At 37.6% G+C, this 22,250-nt stretch overlaps 1 protein-coding gene across 1 annotated transcript in view; it reads left to right on the plus strand.

Moving 5' to 3' along the window:
• Positions 1-16,921, plus strand: part of LOC132157228 (calmodulin-lysine N-methyltransferase-like) — a 91,079-nt gene extending 74,158 nt beyond the window's left edge. The window contains exons 7-11 of the mRNA XM_059566481.1: positions 482-548; positions 1,609-1,683; positions 9,308-9,371; positions 11,937-12,068; positions 16,768-16,921. Of these exons, the coding sequence (XP_059422464.1) occupies positions 482-548; positions 1,609-1,683; positions 9,308-9,371; positions 11,937-12,068; positions 16,768-16,860 (431 nt within the window). The 3' untranslated portion in view covers positions 16,861-16,921. The remainder of the gene's footprint in view (positions 1-481; positions 549-1,608; positions 1,684-9,307; positions 9,372-11,936; positions 12,069-16,767) is intronic.
• Positions 16,922-22,250: the final 5,329 nt, after the last annotated feature.

The raw sequence follows: 22,250 nt of genomic DNA on the forward strand, positions 1-22,250 counted from the left end.
TTTTTGTAGTATTTCTCATGTGTCAATTACAAATTAACATAAATACAATACCTAATTATTTTATATTTAACTGATTATTGCATTCCTTTGAGAAAGTTTGTGTTCACTTGTAAAAGCATCGAAAGATCATTTTATCTCCCTTTGTATCTGTATGTCTGTCTATTTAGATTAGTTGGATAAAATTGTGAAGAAAAGCAACCACCAAGTGTCTAACAGTACTCAAGTCCTTCAGTTTTGTTTAAAAAGCATTCCAGGATGCTCCTCAGGTTGGTTGCATAGTATTGTTGGCCAATCAGCATCCAGGACAAGAACTAATTTGTTATGATGCCTTCATTATTATTACAAAAATGGGAAAAAGGTAGGTCTGTTCAAACTTGCTTGACATGCTAGTGGATACATCTGTCTTCATGAAGTTAATGTTTATCTTTCCTGCTCTTATTAATTACAAACCAGTGTTGCATTCCTTGACAAAGAGCATCAGATGTGCGGAGTGTAATCGAGAGGAACAGACGAGAAGGGCTCTTCCTTTCTACCAATGTGTCCAGCAGGTAATCACTCATACACCTCCCAACATCTCTAATAATGAAAGACAGAGCACTAATATTGCTTTTACATTACAGCCATATGAAGTCCATCTCTTCTGTTAATACAAATTCATAAGAGTTTTATAATTCGCTGAAGCTTTGCATAGCGAGCATGCCATGAAGTATAGAGAAGTGTGTTTGGGTAAAGTGGCATTTACGGCACTTGTGTTGGGGACATAATAGTGTCAATAAGTAGGCAAAAATGAGGTTGCAAGGCTCCGTGTCACTCTCTGAACCCAGTTGGTCCGGTAACAAGGTATCCGCAGCCTGTAGGGCGAGCGCTACTCTCTCTAACGCACCGAGATGTATCCAGGCAGAGCGATGATGAGCCACTCTCCGTGATTGAATGCCCTCATCTAGAAAACTCAAACACACACACCTTCTCTAACACCCCTCTCTCACATTTGCCAAAACACAGCTCATCCACTGTGCACACCATCACGCAAATGCATTATCACCTAAAAAGTAATTTTGGCACTCAGTGATCTAACCACTCTCCCCCTCTCGTCTCCTCTCATCTCTCTTGCTCTGCACACTTCCCCCTCCCTGTGTATTTACACTGGGCTGATGAAGTGAAAGAGTAAACGTATAATTAGCCTGCATTACTTTGATTGTTTTCTTTAGAGATTAGGCTTCCTGTCAGAGCGCGCGGTTTGAGTGGGGTGAAGGTCGCGTGTGATTGGTTGAGTTAGGGGGGGTGGATTCGCTTTCTCAAGTCAGTGAATAAGCAGCGCGGACCCCCACTGAGAGAGGAGATTGTATTTCCACAAGACGTAATTTTTGTTTACTGACTGTTAATAATGGCTAATTAATAATCAGATTTGCTTGCCTGGAAACCGGCCCTAGCACTTAAGGAAAAGAGAGAAGATGATCGCCGCCAGACAACGGCGCAAATAAAGCGAGTGTCAGGTGTGTGAAATGTCTCTGGACACAGCACTGTGAGCGATTATATGGGGGGGAATGATAAATTGCGCAACAGGGTTGATGACAAAGTAGCTATCATCCTGGTTCTGTCCTCTTTCAGGGTGGTGAGATGGGACAATGAGGCCGATGTGTCCGCTCTGGAGGGTCGCTTTGACAAGGTGATGTGCGCTGACTGGTAGGTTGATTCTTTTGTTCAACTGTCACTTCAGAGATACACCGTCACCCAAAACATGACACCTGTACACAATTGTTGCGCGACACCTCCAAAACAGATTATATATGCCATACGATTCTGAGCAAGCATAGAGATTCTCTACATCTGTCCAAACTGGCTGTTCTTACAGCTATTACAAAATAAATATCATATCTCACACTTTACTAGCATTTCCAGCCACAATATGTCTACACCCTCAATAAAAGTGTGCACCTTTGTGATGTGGCATTAATATTCCTGCGCCCATAACGCTTATCAGATGGCAGCCATCAGCTCGCGGATGGCATTGCATTATTTCCCCTCCGCCAGCTCCGCCAGGCATTTCCATTTTTCAGAAATTGCCTCTTTTTCATGCTTTGCGTCCCAGCAAATGGATGTCTTAGGCAAATTGCAAATAATTATGCCTGTGCAAGGAGAGAAAGAGAGCGAGAGAGAGATTGTAGAGCAATACAAACATTTCAATTAGCCAGGTCCTGAACATGTGGAACCATTGTTTTTTTTCTTCTTCTCTTTAGTGTGTCTGTGTAAATGCAATGTTGTGTGTCTTACGCTAGTGTTTTACAATCATTTGGATGTAAATTTTACAACTGGTACATTCAGACTCCTTTATGTAATGCAAGAAAATGTTATGTTGCTTAAAAAATTCAGCTTAGGGAGGCATCATGTGATCAAAGATGAACAGTTCTCTTTATTTACATGGTCATGTAGTTGTTAAAGGTATAGTTTACCCAAAATTGAAAATTCTGTCATCATTTGCTTACTCAATGTGCTGCAAACCTGTATGACTTTATTTCTCCTGTATAATTCTCTATATAAAGTGAATGTCCTCTGATGTTATTTATGAGCCCACTGACTTTCATTATACAGTCAGAAAAAAAAAAGTTGAAACCATCTTCTAAATATCTTTTCTTTTATTCAGAAAATATGAGGGACAGTAAATTCATTTTGTGATGAACGGCCCCTTAAATACATTTTACAAATGTTTGCCAATATTTTATGCATTTATATTAAATCTACACATTAAATGCACAGAAAATGGCCAATTAATACAGAAGATTATTAGCGAGATGTATTGGTAGCGACTGTATTGGTTCGACATTTTCAAATCCTATACATTTTCCCTATCAACTTTTTTCTTAACCCGATTATAGTTTATTACATTGTTATTACATTGTTATAAGCCCAGCTCTAAACAGGATGTTCTTTGGCATTGTCTCGGTCTAGCACAAAGCGGTGAGGCTGATGGAGGCGGGGTATAATGATACCTGTGTGTTCTCTGGCAATGATCACTAAAGCCTGGTACAGCCTACTATTATTCTAATGTCAGACAAATGGCAGCTAATACGCAGGTAAAATGTGCAGCAGAGGGCCAGCATGAGATTGATTTGTGTGTAGTAAGGAGATACTATGTGTGTGTGTGTGTGTGTGTGTGTGTGTGTGGGTGTGTGTGTGTGTGTGTGTGTGAAGAGAGAGAGAGTGGAAGAAGGTACGTGAGGATGAATCATGCCGCGTTGGATGTACCCCATTGCTTGCTCTGGCAACTCATCTGTAATTGCCGTCGTCAGGAGAGTGATCGCTCGGCGATTAACGAACATAGCCATGCTGACGATCACCTGCGAAAAGGTCAACAGCCACACTTCTGCTCCGATTAATTATAGTCTTTCAGACAATCGTCAAGAAAGGCAGGACGTAATGCAGTGGCGCTCACGCTAGGAGAAGAGAGAGAGATAGAGACGTAGTCTCAGCTGTGATAGCAAAAGGTTCTTCCAAAAGACAGCTCTCTGTTTCACCTCGTCTTTGTCTTCACAAGACAATGCTATTCTTGCCTGAAAACTGTTTTGTAGCTACACTAAGAGTTGACAAAAGCATTAAATGAGCACTCAAGGCCCACAGCTCTTTACTTGACTTGTGAAGCTTTGTTTAAAGCGATATTTCCTCAGTGCTAAGAAGGTAAAAAACTGATATGCTTTTTTTAATCAGAAGTTTTCATGTGTCTCTTTCACATGGGCCTGTTTAATATTGCACATGTAATTTATTTCTGATCTGTGCTTTTATTTGGCAGTCTTTTAGTTTGTAGTTCTGTCTTGTTCCTGTTTTTCTGTTTCTCCTATCCTTATTCCCTGATTGTCTGGATCTGTGTGCTTATAGCTGTGTTTGGAAATATCATATGTGTCTAAAGATACTACATTTAATGAGGAACTTTGTAACTGTTAAAAAAGTATACTATAGTAGGTGTGTAGTATGAATGAAAATGTATGCACTACATCCGCCATGTTGTCATTGTCGTGACCTTCTCTGCCATTGACAGCTTTTCCTAGGTATACAGGTGCATCTAAAAAAAAGTTCATTTATTTCAGTAATTCAACTCAAATTTTTAAACTCATGTATTAAATAAACTTAATGCACACAGACTAAAGTAGTTCAAGTCACCTTTATTTATATAGCGCTTTAAACAAAATACATTGCGTCAAAGCAACTGAACAACATTCATTAGGAAAACAGTGTCAATAATGCAAAAACAGTGTCAATAATGTAAAAAAAAGTTTAGTTCTTTTAATTGTGATGATGTTGGCTCACATTTTACAAAATCCCACCAATTCACTATCTCAAGCTAATTAACTCAAAACACCTGCAAAGGTTTCCTGCGCCTTCAAAGGGTCTCTCAGTTTGGTTCACCAGTGACACAATCATGGGGAATTCTGCTGATCTGACAGTTGTCCAGAAGACAATCATTGACACCCTTCACAAGGAGGATGAGCCACAAACATTCATTGCCAAAGAAGCTGGCTGCTCACAGAGTGCTGTATCCAAGCATGTTAACAGAAAGTTGAGTGGAAGGAAAAAGTGTGGAAGAAAAAGATGCACAACCAACCGAGAGAACCGCAGCCTTATGAGGATTGTCAAGCAAAATATATTCAAGAATTTGAGTGAACTTCACAAGGAATGGACCGAGGTTGGGGTCAAGGCATCAAGAGCCACCACACACAGACGTGTCAAAGAATTTGCTGAACCACAGGCAACATCAGAGAAGTCTTACCTTGGCCGAGGAGAAGGAGAACTAGACTGTTGCCCAGTGGTCCAAAGTCCTCTTTTCAGATGAGGGCAAGTTTTGTATTTAATTTTGAAACCAAGGTCATAGAGTCTGGAGGAAGGGTGGAGAAGCTCATAGCCCAAGTTGCTTGAAGTCCAGTGTTAAGTTTCCACAGTCTGTGATGATTTGGGGTGCAATGTCATCTGCTGTTGTTGGTCCATTGTGTTTTTTTGAAAACCAAAGTCACTGCACCCATTTACCAAGAAATTTTGGAGCCCTTTATGCTTCCTTCTGCTGTCCTGCTTTTTGAAGATGCCGATTCCTTTTTCCAGCAGGGATTGGCACCTGCCCACACTGCCAAAAGCACCAAAAGTTGGTTAAATGACCATGGTGTTGGTGTGCTTGACTGGCTAGCAAACTCACCAGACCTGAACCCCAGAGAGAATTTATGGGGTATTGTCAAGAGGAAAATGAGAAACAAGAGACCCCTAAAAATGCAGATGAGCTGAAGGCCACTGTCAAAGAAACCTGGGCTTCCTTACCACCTCAGCAGTGCCACAAACTGATCACCGCCATGCCACGCTGAAATGAGGCAGTAATTAAAGCAAAAGGAGCCCCTACCAAGTATTGAGTACATGTCCAGTAAATGAGCATACTTTCCAGAAGGCCAACAATTCACTAAAAATAAATTTTGTCTTATGAAGTATTCTTTTTGTTGAGTTTTGAATTTGTTGAGTTGGGTGGGTTTTTGTTAAATGTGAGCCAAAATCATCACAATTAAAAGAACCAAAGACTTAAACTACTTCAGTCTATGTGCACTGAATTTAATACACCGAGTTTCACAATTTTAGTTGAATTACTGAAATAAATTCCATGACACCATGGACCTGTAGTCAAGTGTCCATCAGGTGTGCGATTTAGAATCCCATGTGAAGCAGTGGGTCTTTTTTCGTTTCCCTGTTTCAGAAAATTGTACAATTCTGAAACTATTCTGTAAAATAATCTGTACTGATATAATATGAAATGCAATTGTTTTGTTTTTGGTTGTTTTGAAAATATTATTGCCTTTTTTTCTTTTGATAATAATTATGATAGCGATTTAAGTTTTTTGTCTTTTTGGTTGCGCTTATTTGTAAAGCTGCACAATTTGGCCAAAATGTTGTGATTATATGGCAATATGACCAAAAAAAAAAAAATAATAATAATAATGAATATAAGAAATTATTATTTTGCTATATTTCACTGTAAGTAAAAAAAACAGCTTTCTTAATGTGAGACCATCAACCTTTTTTGGCATAAAACTGCAACCAGGGTTGTCACATGTGGTAGTCGCAACCCCCGGTCGCTCTTTAGTCGAATCCGCCAGCCATTCCTCGTTATAGCCGCTGGCTGCTGCTCACTCAAGTCCCTGGTTGTTCCTTGCTCTAGCCGACGTCTGCCACTCACTCAAGCCCCCGGCTGTTCCTTGCCCTAGCCACTGGCCATTCCTCATTCTTTGCAAGGACAGTCTGGCGCTTCTGACTCACGGTATGTAAGTAGGTTTTCATAAGTAAAGGATTTGCCACTGATCACATAGAATCACATAGATAGCTGGCATGGATAGCTGGCCAATCAGAGCAGACCTCGCTTTTCAGAGCGACAAGCTTTGTAAAAATCGACGCGTTTCAGAAGGCGGGAGGAGTAACAATAATAGAGGAGTAACAACAATGTACATTATGTAGAAAATAATGTTTTTTGAACCTTAAACCACATAAACACATTTCATTACACCAAGTACACAAATAATGTTTTTGTTTTGCATCATCATATGACCCATTTAATGACTTTATAATGGAGGTTTAAAGTGTAACCCATTTCTGTTCAGCTATAGTGACTACATGTAAACATGCTCCCAGGGAGTCTGTATCGAAGTGTTATGGAATGGCACTCTGGAAAAACATGGTGTATCCCATCACTTAGATCTTTAGCTGGAATAGCAGGCACACCAGGCTAGGGTCAAGTATGTGAAAAAGCAGTCAGCTGTGCTCCACGATAAGTGAATCAGTCTTCAGTATCCTCCACTTGATCCCTCCAGCAGTTCCCATGCTGATGGGTGCCTGACACTAACAGGGGAATCTCCATACTATGTGTGTGATGAACAATTATTGAGTAGATTTCATATATTTATTATTGAATATATTCAATTATTGAAACAATTATTGAATATGTTTTAGATATTTATTTATTAAAACATTGCTGTCTATGAAACGGCAAGAGTGTATGTCTTTTTAGAGATCCCTGGTTTATATTACTGCTTTACATACACAGAACATTGAAGCTCTTCACTACACAAACACACACACTGTAATTTAGGCGGCTAGTGTGAATATTTGCTGGTTTTGTTGCGTACTGAATGACTGACTGAGAGAGCTTGGCATCTTGGCTTCCTCTAAACTTCCTGTGTCTGTGGAGTCAAGATAAAAGCTTTTGTGCATGTTTACATTTATTTTCTTATTTTTATTTGTTAATTTTTTTTTTTTTTTTATTAAGTTACTATGTTATTTAGCTGATTTATTTCTGTCAACTTTTCTTCCCCCTTGTTGAGTTTGCAGGCTCATTATGTGATTTTTTTTCTTTTTCTATTTACATCTGTGTATTTTTACAGCACCTTACCTTAACCACCCAAGTATGATATTATGTGTCACCTGCCTAGCTGTATTGTTTAGCCCTTTTAACTATAATAGCACACAGGAAAATAAATAAATACATAAAGCAACACATAAAAGTGCTTTAAAAATGGCACAGAAATTTGACTGGTCAATAATATTTCCAATAGCTCTGAAAAATGGTATAATTTACCAGTTATTTAGATGTTTTTTAGATAAATTGGCCACATCATTTACAGCATTTCAGTGTTGATTTCTGTACAGTTGTTTGAGATTTCAAGGTTTGAAGCCTCATAAAATTTTAGTAACTTGAATTAGTGAATCAATAATAAACAAACCAATGTGAATGTCTTTGAATATATGATGGATGGATGGATGGATGGATATATAGATAGATAGATAGATAGATAGATAGATAGATAGATAGATAGATAGATAGATAGATAGATAGATAGATAGATAGATAGATAGATAGATAGATAGATAGATAGATAGGAAATTTAGTATATATCTGTAAAAACATCTCCACATATGAAAGGTTTTCTGTCTCATCCATAACGTCAGTCATCTTAGCATAAGCTCCTATTCATGGTCTGATTTTATGAGTCATTTATCTGCCGTCACTGAATCCTTTAGGTTTCAGTTCTGTAATATGCTACCACAGTTCTATTTATAGCATTGTAAATACACTGTTCACATTTGAGGGATTTGAATGTCAGTTAACTACTGGTGACGATGATGACAACAATACCAACAAGCAAATCTTGCAGCCCAAAGCTCTGACATAATTCTGGTGCTGTTGTGGTTGGTCATTACCTTTTTAATACACAGAAAATACATGTAATTAAAGGAGAAAGAACGAGAGGCAAGTATTAAATCACTGACAGGTCAATATATGGAAGTAAAGGAGGAAGTACCATTGGTAATTTGGGAAGGGTTTTTGTTTGACGTACACTGTCAAGGCCAGTGTGGCCAGTCGAACTTTCCAGCCCTCTCACCCCTAAACTCACCCTCTATTGTCCAGACTGACCAACTCCACCCAAAACACAGGGTCAAGAGTTGAACTGCTAATGAAACGCTTTGAGCCATCAGACTTGTGACCGCTAGACATGGCGAGTGAGATCACAAAAATAAGCTATAATCAACATAACTGTGACGTTTGACCCCAAGCAAACAAGAGCAGTGTTTTTTCAGAAGGGTCAGAGGTGATTGGACTAAAACGTTCACAAGTAAATTCAGTCTAGAACATGGTTTGCTCTTATAAAAAGTAGCTGTAGTACTATGAATGTGTAAAAAGCACAAGAATATGTACAGCAAATGCATTAAACTGATCAAAAGTGACAGTCAAAACATTTGTTTACAAAATAATCCTTTTAAAAATGCTGTTTAAATAACTTTCCAAGGGATCAAAGAACACTGGGTATATATGCAGGCCAAACGTTTGGAATAATAAAAATTGTTTAATGTTTTTGAAAGACGTCTACAGCTCACTAAAAATACAGTGAAAACTAGTATTGTAAAATATTATTACAGTTTGAAATAACTGTTTTCAATTTGAATGTATTTTAAAATGGAAGTTATTTCTTTGATGGTATGTATTTATATATGTCTTTGTATTTAACTTTGTATTAGTTTGTATCATGTTACTGTCCCCTGATACTTCCTTGATTGTTCATCTCTGCTCTGTGTGTTTTACCTTTGATTTGAATGCTGTCACACCGCTGAAACAAGATTCGTTCACATCTGAGGAAAAAAGAGCATTAGCAATTTTTTTTTTTTTTTTTTTGCCGTGCTGGTAGATTTATTCGCAAACAGTTAAAATAAATAGCCTGCTGCTTTATCTGGAGCCATTATCATTGCAATGCATTCTAATCTTTCTATTTTTTCTGTCTTTCTCTTTTTCTCTTAGTCTGTTTCTTGACCAGTACAGAAGCAGTCTGGTGGATGCACTAAGAAGATTACTGCGACCTGATGTAAGTGTGTGTGTGTGTGTGTTGAGTCTCAGTAATTAGTTGGCATGCAGTGATTGAGCGAGTAATGGAATGGCAGGATTAATATCATGTAATACTTTAATACTTATTATGTGCAACTTAGATTGGGTCAGCTCATCTTTTTTATGCACTGCACTAATCATAAGACCCACAAGTCCTCTTTCATGCCCTCTTGATATAAGACCCTGAACAGCAAATGAAAAACACTTAAAAGATAATGTATTTTTTATTTATCTTTAAGGTTTTTCATGAATCTTCTTTGATATTTGATGTGTTTATGTAAAGGGCCATGTTGTGCTGCACTGTGTGTGTGTGTGTGTGTGTGTGTGTGTGTGTGTGTGTGTGTGTGTGTGTGTGCGTGTGCGTGTGCGTGCGCGTGCGTGTGTGTGTGTGAGAGAGAAAGATAGAGAGAGATAGAGAGAGAGTATGTTAGGGATGGTAAAAAAAAAAAAAAAAAAAAAAAACAATAATTGTATTTGGGTCTTTTTCAAGTAATCTTGATCAACTAAATTCTTGTTTATTTAATTTGTTTACTGTAAAAAATTGGAAATACATGCATCACAGGACATTTTGTCTTTTCCAACTAAAATAATAACATGGTAATAAAAATTATATAGATTTTTTTATATAAAATGTATTTTTATTTTTAATTTTTACGTCCAAGTCTTTGCTTATCTCTTTGGTAATTACGTACACAAAAAATAGGGCAACATTTTTTTGTGGAAATTATGCTATACGTAGTTGGTAAACAACTTACTTTCTAAACAATATTGTAATATATTTTTTCACTCTTTGCTTAGCTCATTAAAAATATGCAGGTTTTATATATATATATATATATATATATATATATATATATATATTTATATAAAAAAACAATATTTTTTCTAATCATAGGATTTGCATATTTTATGGTCTGTAAAAGGCTAACACAAAATCTGTATACACAAAGCATTTGGCAGCAAGGTTGAAGCAATAAATTGAAAGCATAAAAGTTTCCAATACAAGTTTTAATGTGACCTTCATATAACAAAAATGAAAAGAAAAAAAAAAGTTGAAGGCTGTTAGTATTTGTTAAAACTTTTTTTTATTAAAATATGAATTCTCCAAGTCGGGTAATAATAATGTGTGAAAATAATTACTTATTCAATAAATGAAAATATGTTGTTTTCCTGGCTCATTGTTGAGTCGAGAAGGGGTCAGACAGATTTATTGTTGTGATTTTCCCCATAGCCTTCTGACCAAATGTTTGAGCTGATTTATTGAAACCAATTAATTTTCCTCCTAATGACTCTAATTTGTTATTCTAAAATGCCACCAGAGCTTCCGGCCAGCATACACAGCTGATTAACACATCTGTAGATATGCTTGTTTGTGTATGTGTGCGCTTTCGGCATACGTTCTGCGTGGAGCTTATGAAAAAATTGAAACATCTGTTGTATTAAGATGAGCCTGTTTTCATATAAGTAGTTGTTTGTTTCGTTTGTGTCATTGCTTATTTAATTAAAGCAATAATATGAACAAAATATGAAATAATATTTAAAACCGAAGGATTTCAAAGAAACTTTGAACCTTTTGGTAATCCTCTTAGCTTGCCTGGTTGGTCTGGGCTTGTTGATCTATAAAGAGAGGGGATGCGCTTCCAGCCATTGATTGGATTAGGTGAGCTTTAATCTTTTTGTTTATTATCTAATATAATACCTGGGAGAAATCAAATAGAATGTAATGGTGCAAACCGCCCCATAAGGCAAGTGGGCTTTGAGACGCAGTGAAGATGAGCTGGGCCCGATAGAGAAAAGGACTCCACCCCCACACTAAGAGCTTACCAGTCTAAAGCTCATTTTTCATTTGAGGGATTAATTATTATTTTCAATTGTTTTATTTTCTTTATTTGGTAATTTACTAGGCCATTTATAGCCATTTGATTTTTAATTTTGTGATCAAACAGGTGTCCAAAAAAAAAAACATCATGCCCCACCCTGCTTTTCATTGTTTTTCAAGCAGATGGGAATCACAGTGTTTTGACTTTTTAGAGGAATCAACATAAAATGAACTTATTTACAGCTGTCTCTGCACACACACACACACACACACACACACACATATATATATATATATATATATATATAATTTATGTAATAATACTTATTATTATTATTAGAATTATTATTCGAGCAATATGAGAGAAGATTGATTTAGCCAAACATATTCTGACCTCTGATCTCTCACGTAGTAAATGCTAATGTAGATTATTGCAGTATGTTTAACAATAAAAAAAATTCTCACCCTTTCTCATTTTTTTTACATTTAATTCAGTGTGTTACTTGCCATTTCTTTGTGAAATGTACTAGTAATTCTGAGTGAAATTTATTTCTATATCAAAAAAAGTAGTGTCATTAGGTAAATGAGAAAGAATTTTAATGTGGTCTTCAAACATACATATCATTTACTTTCACTTATTCTACCAGATGCACAATTTGTCGTCAGTGAAGTGAAACACTAGTAAAGTGTCTCTACACTGTGTATGTGTGTGTTTTGTTTCTTTAGGGCACGGCTCTAGTATTTGCCCCTACCAGAGGAGACACACTTGCAGAATTCTGCAGACTGGCAGAAAGCACAGGCCTGAGAGTGTGTCGCTATGACAGCTACGACTCACATCTGTGGGACCTTCACCTGAAGGTGTGTATTGTATATGTAAGTGTGTGAAAATGTTTTAAAGTGTCAGAAAGTTGAGAATCAAAGTTTTAAGTGTGACTGCATTTGCCACCGCTTTTGTCTGTGCTCTAAATTTGTATTTTGAATGTTTCACTGAAGTACAATATGCTATGTCAGCAGGAACAGGGTGTCTGAAAGCTTAAGCTCTAAATGGACCCTTAGAACTCAAAACCTGTCTTTCTGAGAAACTCTAAATGAATGGGACAGGGTGCAACTCCTTTCCCCCTGCTTGAAAGCACAAATACCGTACCCAGGTCAAAGCACCAGTGCTGTCCAGCTGGTTAACTGGCACTGATAGCACAGCCACGGCAGCCATTTTTGGTTACCGAAGAAGCTGTGAGGACCCATTATGCCCCACAGGCCTAACAGTGGTGGCCCTGCCCATGCCTGAGGAAAATGGGCCTGTCAGTGGGACTCTAGAGCTGAGTGATTGGAACTTTATTTCTGAAGTGATGGACATGGCTGGGCAGAAAAACGCTGAGGGGTCATTGTTGCTCAAGAGGAAAGAGTGTTTGAATTTAGAGCCGTCAATCGAGAGGACAGAAGGAGAGAGAAAGAGAAAGGCAGAATTATGGTGTACATTGAAGCCCTAGAGCAGAAAAATGTTTTTTTTTTTTTTAATTTCCACTTAATAAGCATGAACAGGCCTAACACAGCAGCTAAAGTGGAAAGTTTTAAGCCCTTACACAAAGTCTACCTGTGAACCATTTTGCAGAGAGGCCACATGGCTGATACTACGGGCAGTGAAAGTATTCAGTGTTGGAAGCGAGCAAAATGTGTTAAATCGCTCACAGCACCTTTAAGTTTTGTCCAGATTAGCCAAAAAGGTACCACTCTTGCCCATTTGCATACACACACAACTAGCTAATGCATTCACCTTTTTCCACATGTTGCCCCGATGCACCTGAAGTCTATAAGGATCTTCTTGAGCCCGACCACCTGCTGTGTCTCTGCGCAGATAATGACATGAGCAGCGAGGGGCCGAGATAGCTGAGTCAAGAGTCCCGCTGTTCGCGCCTGTGTGCGTGTGTCTTTACTCTCGGTTTGCCGTCAGCTGTGTGTGTGATACGAGGGGTGAGCTGAAGTGCCCTCATCATATCTCAAAGTGATTAATTCCTCTTTCTTATCTTCTGATGAACACCCTGCCCCCCTACGAGTGTACTCTGGGTGAGAACGTAAGGAACGAAGCGCACAAAGAAACATGCGGCAGACAATAGATCACATGCCCCACCTCCTTCAGAATCCCAATCACAGTCTTCTATTATAGCAGCGTCTACGGGCTCCTCCCGGACTCACACCTACGGTCGTCTGTGGCTCCTCACCTCCAGCCAGCCTCTGATGTCTTGGAGATTGAAGTGTTTCCTTTAAGACCCCTAAATCTCCTTCCTCCCTCCTGCTTGTGCAGGCCGGCTGTGGATGGGGCTCTCAGCGGTGTGGGGATGCGGAGAGGGGGCTGTGTGTTATCCTCTTATCCCCACTGTTCTGGAATAGAGCACCAGCAGCTGGAGGACTGCAAGCCGCCTGATAATGCAGCTATTTTCTACTCTGCCATCTTAATCTGGTTACTCAAATGGTTGTGAAGAGAGTCATGAATTTTAATTCAGACATCCCCCGTTCACACCCACACATATACATACACTTATTAACTTAATCTCTCTACATCCTCCCAACTTCCAGCTGTCTGTCTGGCCGTATCTGCTCTCGGCGCGTTTAACACCCGAATCTATCCATTTCTGGGGACTGTAGCGCGTGCATCCGGTTGTCCGTCTCATCCCGTGCTTTCTAAAGAGCGCCTCTCACTCTCCTCGATGCAGAAAGCAGGCTGAGGGGGACCGAGGAGAGGGAGGGAAAAGCAGCAATAAAATAAATGACTTGCATCTTGGCAGCCGTGCGATTAAAAAGTAGGAGCCGATTTATCCAGCCACCCATGAAGCTGATTAGCAGGCTGTGATCAGGAGGAACAGCTTTGCCTGTTAAACTTTTCACCTTTGCAAGCTCGCTGCCTTTTTCCCTTCCTCTCTCTCTCTTTCTAAGCTTCTTTGCTATATCACTCTCTTACACTTTTATTGCACGCTCTCTCATTCTCTATTTCCTCCGGGCCTCTCTCAATCCTAACTTCCATGTGCACGCATGCTCTCTAGCTGTGTTGCAATTCATAAGCTTCCTAAGCAGTGTTCACTTGACGCATGTCTATATATTTTGGTATACTTTGAACGGCAGAGTTAATGTAAAATGTCTACATAATTATGGATATTAATATATCTGGCCTGAAATCCCCAAATTTCATGAGAGTGAATCACTGTTTAATATTTAAATATAGATTAAAAAAAAGTTCATCATTCCCAAATGTAATGATAATAAATAAGGAAATAAATGTGATTTGTTAATTTTACAGTATGTATCTTCTATAAACTATTTGATATTTGATCATTATAATGGCATCTTTATACCTGCAAACAACAGTGCAGAAACCTGAGGTGAATTAAGCTCAATATAGCTCATTTCACACTTCATGTAATACTAAAATGATGTAATTGAGCCAAAGCATAATAGACATACTTTGACACAGGCTACTAGCCAAACTTTAAATAGCCTATTCTTAAGTGAGTGTGCAGTTGTTCTTTTTCAGTTATACTGAAATGATGTTAAATGAATACTAAATGTTAAATTTCTCTCAATGACTGGTAAATTTCTCTCTTCAAATCTTGTGAAAGCATCAGTGAACTCTTGCTCCGTGTGCTGTTTACAGTGGCCTTCAGACGGAGCAAATATGATCCCTATGGTTTTAAGTGTACGTTGCCGGGCACCGTCAGGTGACTTGATGTTACCCTCTCTTGCACTGCACTCACACTTGTCTGGGTTGGTGTGAATGTGTCGGTCCTCGCATTGGGCTTAGTGTTGGTCGGCTGGCTGCCCTGATTACAGAGAGGTCACAGGTTCAAACATTGGCTGCTGGAGTGGTGGAGTGAGAGATAACACACATCAAGGGCAAGAGAGCGGCCTTTTATCTGTTTTTATTTTATCTCAGGCCACAGAGATGATGAGGTGAATGTTAGAGTAAAACAGAAGGAGCATGTGTATCTGTTTGGGAATCACCTAATGATGTTCATACTGATTTAACATTCATTGGTAATGGTTTATTCTCTCACTATATCATTGATTATAACTGTGTATAACTTTGCCTTTAGAGTTCTGTCTTCAGTTTCACATGTGAGTGATATAACTTTAGCCTGATGGAAGAGTTGGTGTGCTCTGTATATGATGGCCCTGTTGGAATTGCGTTTGCATTAAATAATAAATATCCCATAAAAAAGTAATGGTAGTGATTGTGTGTGTGCCCTGATTACATTTGAATCATTCTGAAAACCTACTCACAAGTAGAGCTGTATTTGCTGTTTGGAGGGATTGTGTTTTCATAAGTGAGTTGCATGCAAGTGCTTGCGGAGTGTGTGGGATTTTGGAGCATCTGATTGGTTGGGACAGGGCTGAGCTCCAGGGCAGAAGAGACTGGCAGTGCACTGAGTGTACTGCCACAACTCTAGAGCTCAGACGGTGGCAGAAAAGCAGACCCACAGGGCATATTGTACAGCAAGGCTGTGTGACATTCCCTCTGCAGACACCTCTACTCAAAGCGGGCCATTATGAAGCAGTTAGTGGGATTCTTGCATCTTGTCCTTGTTTGTTAGAAGGAGTTCTTGCACTGCACATATGAATAGTGAAGGGCATATCGCAGGAAGCTTTTTTTAATGGAATAGAGCAGAAGTAGAATTTTCTTACTCTAATTTGTCTGAACAATTGTGAAAGCAAGTAGATTTCATTTGAACATTGATGCTGTGCGTCAAACCCCATCAACTCAAAAGAAGCATTTAAATGTATTTCTCAAAATATGACTATTTTTCATTTTTATATGTAAAATTCACAAATAGGAAGTTTTTGGGTAGCAGTGTTGTTCCTACAAATTAAAAATAAAATGATTAAAGTGTTTTTTGGTAATTGAAATAAAGCTGAAATAAAATAAATAAAGATTACATGAAAACAGCTCTTGTTTCAGTTAGTAAGGCAACATTTAATGTTTTGAGTTGAAAAAAAATCTAAAATTTTTTTTAAAAGAACAGAAATAAAAGTAAATTAAGACTAAATAGTAATAACAAAACTGTAGAAATGACAAAACACATAGTATTAAAAATGAATTATAAAAATATTCAATTCAAGTTTATTTGTATAGCGCTTTTTACAATACAAATCATTACAAAGCAGCTTTACAGAAAATTACGTTTCTACAATATTTAGTAGTAGCTTATAATTCTAAATATGAATAAATACTCTAATAGTATATATATATATATATATATATATAAAATAGTAAAATAACACTGGATAATTGCACTAAATTCTAATGATAAAGATAGCATAATCTGTACAAATATTAAAATTATTTTAATTCAGATTTTTTTAAATATGCTTTTCACAGAAGTCACTTTTTATGTTTTTAAATAAATTAATGTCACTGCGTTGGCATGGCTATTTATATAGTACTTGAACTCTATTGTTTTTTCCATAGTCTGAAACCATGCATAAATACATGCATATATGTTACTGATTCAGTAGTGTAGTATTTCCCATCTTTTTTCCTGCTTCTGAACTTTTGAATCTTGTTTTTCAGATGCAGAGAGAAGGAAAGGAGGTGTATGATGAGAACATCCACTATCCTCTTCTCCTCACTCTCACTCACGGATCCAGTCCAGCCCTGATCTGAGCTGGAAAAAAGCCATCTCATGCCAGACTGCCTTTCTGTACCACCCAGCCCGTGTGTGTGTGTGTGTGTGTGTGTGTGTGTGTGTGTGTGCACACCAGGACCAACCAGCCTTTAATCATACTCCTCAACTCTGATAATTTTTTAAAACTACCGTGTGTGTGTGTGCAGTGAAAACAGACTATGTAGGTGAGTTGCCGTGTGTGTGTGTGTGTACTTGACCTTTTAACTGTGCAACAACAGTGTGAAATGCATTAAATGGGAATGGAGAACACATCCCTCCGTCTCATCCTACAAAAACTGCGGATGTGACGCTCAGATATGAACTCATTCAATGACTGTGAGTATGCGTGATATCAGAGATGATGTTTCAGGGTAGAACATTATGAATTTATGAATTCGACTCTAGAGGCTGATACAGCTAATCAGGTTCGCAGGACTATCTTGGCCTCTTTACAAAAACGTAAATGAGGCGCAGGGTCGTCTTGATCATGAGATCTTTTTATCATAATGACACTAGCTCTCAGTTAGCTGCTGATTCTGTATCTACAATCAAAGGTTCATTCTGACACCAAAGGTCATGAGGGGTTGAGATGGATGCAGCTGCGCTGAATGTTATTTGCTTCACTGTGAAATGCTCTCACCTGGCATTTTTTTTATCGAAGAACTGACGAGATTTGACAGATTAGGCCAGCCTAAGACTGAATTAATGTCTTGACAGCGTCACACTACCACTGGTCAGACCTGCAGCACTGTTCTCCTGTATGTTTGAATGCACTCACACTGCATGCTGGACTAATGACCTCATAAAGGGATGAAAATGATGTCATCATTTATCATGTCTTTTGAAACCCATTTGATTTTCTTTTAACCATAGAATGTAAAATGGATTATTTGTAGCAGGATGTCCAAATTGGTCATTTCTATTCAATAAAAGTGAATGGTAATCATAACTACCGTTTTGAATAGCAACTTAAGAATAGAATAGCAACTTAAGTTTTAAAGAATAGCAACTTAAGTTTTAGTCTTTTTTTGAACGCAAAAGCTTTAGAGATATAAAATAATGTGGAAGCTTGGTGGACTGCGTGCTATTTTGCCCTTTTTTGGAACTTGACAGTCTCTGGTCTTCATCCACTTTGATAGCATAGAAAAGAGCAGTATGGACATTCTGCAAAACTTTTCTTTTTATGTTTCATGAAGGAAAGAAAATATGTGTTTGGAAATGACATAAGGGTGAGAGTAATTATGATGATTTTCCAAGTTTAAATTTAATTAATAGTAACAATTCATAGGAGTTCAGTTTAGATGCCCCTCTCCGCCATAGAATAAAAAATAAGAAATTGAATTGCGATTTCTCACTTTTTTTTGTTTGTTTTTTTCACTGCGGGATAAACTATAAAAAAAGATAACTATGACTTTTTTCTCATGATTCTGACTCAATTCTGAGTTTATTTCTCGCAGTTTAAACTTTCCTTCTCAGAATTGCGAGATACAAACTTAGAACTTCAAGATTTAAACTTAAATCATTATAAAATCTGAATTATTATATAAAAAGTCACACTTACCTTTTTATTATTATTATGATTATTTTATTCCATGGCTGAAACAAGCCTCAGTAGTTCTGTTTTTGTAAATCAAGGGCATATAGAAGTTGTTTTTGGTAACTTTTAGAACTATTAAACTCTTTTATGCATTTTAACAAATAAATCTTTGGTTGATTTGATTTTATTCCCTTAACTATAGCCCCTTTTCCCCACTGTTGTTTTCTCCTGATGGTGAGCTCTTTGGTTTGTTGTGAATCATTCAGGGCTGTGTGCTTCTGCACTGTGATTACATTTGTACAAAACACAGATGAGTCCAAAGAGATTGTTTCTCACTGACACTGCAGGTGCTTGTAACGACTGTGATTAAATCATTGTTTTGAATCCTTCTGTGTCCCGCTAAAAAAATTTTGTGTCACATAATGTGTAATTGATTTGTGGTGTGATGGCTCATCGTTATAGTGGTTAATGCCAAAATTGTTTCATTGTATTTAATGCATCAATTGTACAAATGACTTAAAAAAAGAAACAAAAAACAGTTGGGTTAAATATTGGGACCAAAAAAATTTTTTTCAGACCTACAAATAAAGTTTAAGGATTTCAGACATTTTTAACCAAGTCAGCACTATTTATAGATAATTATTCAAATAAGCATAAGCTATTTGTTCAAACCAAATACTGAAGGTATACTGAAGTAACTTTTTCATTCATTTTTGACTCCGATTGTTGTGCTTCTTTCTCCCTTCCAGACCTGACTATATGTCCTGCAATGTCACATGACTAGTGATGGCCACACATGTGCCTCAGTTCCCAATTTGACTGTCACTCTAGGCCTCTTCATTTCCCATGCTCTGATAGCCAACTTGAATCTCAGATGTAGAGTCGCTATGAGGCTAATCCTGTCAGTCTGTCTGTGGAAAAGATAGAGAGAGGGGAGGAGTAGAAGGGGTAAAAAGGAACCCAACTCTGTCTTTTGAGATTTGAAAGAGGTCTGTTGTCCCCTCCCCCTGTCCCAGTAGAGGGAGAGAGCCCCCTGTTCACTACAAGGGCTCCATTAACTTGACCACTTGCCCTATGCACACAAAGCCTGGGCCGGCCCACTGTCCCACCCACCCAATTATGTGCGATTAAGCTCAGTGTGCTATGTCAAGATGCAGAGGGAGAGAGAGAGAGTCGAGATACTCTGTAAACTGAGGGAGAGAGTGGAAAAAAAGAAGAGGGTAGTTATTAAAAGGCGCTGCATGTATGTTACCTGCAGTTTGGCTTATCGTCTATCAGTACAGACAGTCTATTTTATACTGGATAAAGTTGTTTGCGGTTATGTAGTGCAGAGATGTGATGCTTTAGGAAACAAGCTGGATATTTTAAGAGTATGGTTGTATATGATGAATGAAAATTGAGGTTCAGTTAGTTTACACTGGTTGATGTATTAGGTATTTTAAAGTTCAAGTTGTGTAAATTAAAACACATGTATTAAGAACAAACAAATTACACTATATTGTTTAGAAATTAGTATAAATCTATATTCATAAATATATAAATACATCGAATAAATATGGTAAGCATTATTGTTCATTTTTAGGGATACCTAATGCTTTAACAAATAGCATTTTTTTTCTGTAAGATATTACCCAATTATATTTTTAAATATATGATTTTATATATATATATTATGTTTACTGCTAATATCATCAATATTATGATATATATGGCAGGCTACAAGTTTACTGCAAGTATTTAATATTTAATCTTTAGAACATTTTACAAAGTAGATCTTATGTGTGCAATATAATGAAGTGTATTAATGTAATGGTAAATTACTGTGACATTCCATATTGCCCGTATTATTATTATTTATTGTTATAATGTATTGTTTTGTGTTGCTGGTGTGTGGGCACAGAAGAAATTTGTTTAAAAAATTGTTTTATGATCATTTTTAATTCTGAAATAGGATATAAATGATACAGCACACATTTGCTTTGGCACCAATCTCTTAAACATGTTTTGTACTTATGTACACAATCTCAAATAGATGCCATGCTGTTATTGAATGCACCATGATGTTGTGGTTATGCCCATCTTCCTGAGGCTGGTTGGCATCGTCAGGGTAAAAGGAGGTGAACTGACAGTGATGGTGTACTGAGCTGTTTTAGGGGAGCATGTTTTCTCATCTTACCAAGGATGGATTATGGCCCAGGCTGGACTGCCACAGGCCTTGTGCTGTGGGCCCCACTCTGGCCAGACACCCAGAAACAACACACTGCAAAGGGAACATGTAGAAAAACAGCTCTCAATTGTGTACTGGCGAAGTTCAAATTAAAAACAAGGTTAATACAAATAATATAATCATGAAATAAATAATAAGAATGGGAGATCTCAAATAAAAAAAAATTTCTTTAGCTTTTTTTTTTGTATCTTGTTGCATGAAAAAAAATTCTAACTCTTAATTTAAGGCAATACAATTTAAGATTGCATTTTTGAAAAATAAACTCATGTTTGTGGAATGTTAAAATCATGATGAAACAGAAACATCCATATTGTGATGTACAGCCAGTGTAACGGGTTGTTGAAAAATAAATAAATATAGTTGATTATATTTTGAAATGTGGGCGTTGCACTCAGAAGTTAAGGGCAGATAAGTGCTAACTTGCAAGGGCGGGTTTAAGTGCACTAATTTGGAGACGTCTTGCATACATCACAAGAAAGAAATCTGTCGTTTTCACCAGTAGCTCTAGTTACGACAATTTGAATACAAATTAAGAGGCTAAACATTTTTTTAAATTTGAATTCTTCTCAGTAAGATCTTGAACACAGTGTGCAGTTACAAAATGAATAGAGAGAATGGTCATTTCTAGCTGACTTTAATTTGCAGTTAAAGCTATACCATGAAGTATCTGAATGGGGAGCATCTGCAGGACCATCTGTCCTTGCCTTTTACCAGTATTTTATCAAATACATTTTCTGTGTGAAGACTGGGACACATATGTTTTGCTCGTTTCCACCTAAACTCTATTAATGGCGAACTCTGAAATGTGCTGGTCGCTCTCTGTAGACATTATATTGCTGTTTTCCCCTCCAAAAATTTGACCAGCGTGCAAACCACATCGTTTGACCTTGGGTTTAAAACCAATAAAAGGTCCCTTTCTAAAATTCCTCTCCTTCAGAAAAGCCTTTTTTGTTTGTTTTGTTTTTGGCGTGTTGCTTTTATTGAAGAAGTAGATTTTAAAGTCTCTGTCCTTAATTCCGCAGTTGGGTTTTAAAAAGGTTTCCCTCTAACGGGCAGAGTAAGTCAAGGGAAGTGAGTGCACAGTTCCTGAAAGCATTTCCTCCACTGAGAGCCATTGAGTGTGTTAGCAGCAGGAGTTGGAATGCTTTTCCTTCCAACACCTGCTACCGGCCCTGTGGGGCCTGCATTACCTTTTCATTTCCACCCTCTCTGCAGAGAGAGAGAGTGAGAGACGAAATGCTAAGTGAAGTCAAGATAAACGTGGACCCTTCGGCCTGTTTCTGAGCACCGGCATCTCTGCGGCGTGGTGCCACTTTAAACATTGCATCTCCGAGAACGTTCCAGGAACATTTTGAGCGCTGCCTGAAATTAGATTTAATGGTACGATTTTAGCATTGTTCGCTTAAATAGTTTCTGTGAATTTACTGACATGCAGCCTTATATGACTAAAAAAGTAATCAGTCAGTTATATATGTGCACTTTGAAGAGGAAATTGTACCATTCAGGACAACCAAATTCCTACGTACCATGACTTTGTGGTTTGAAGCTAAGAAAAATCAATGCATATCCTACAGCTTTCTAAATGTTGCTGATTACAATGCAAAAAGCATATATGCAGTGTGTAA

This window comes from Carassius carassius, chromosome 14 (assembly GCF_963082965.1).
Source record: "Carassius carassius chromosome 14, fCarCar2.1, whole genome shotgun sequence".
In the NCBI taxonomy this organism is placed as follows: domain Eukaryota; kingdom Metazoa; phylum Chordata; class Actinopteri; order Cypriniformes; family Cyprinidae; genus Carassius; species Carassius carassius.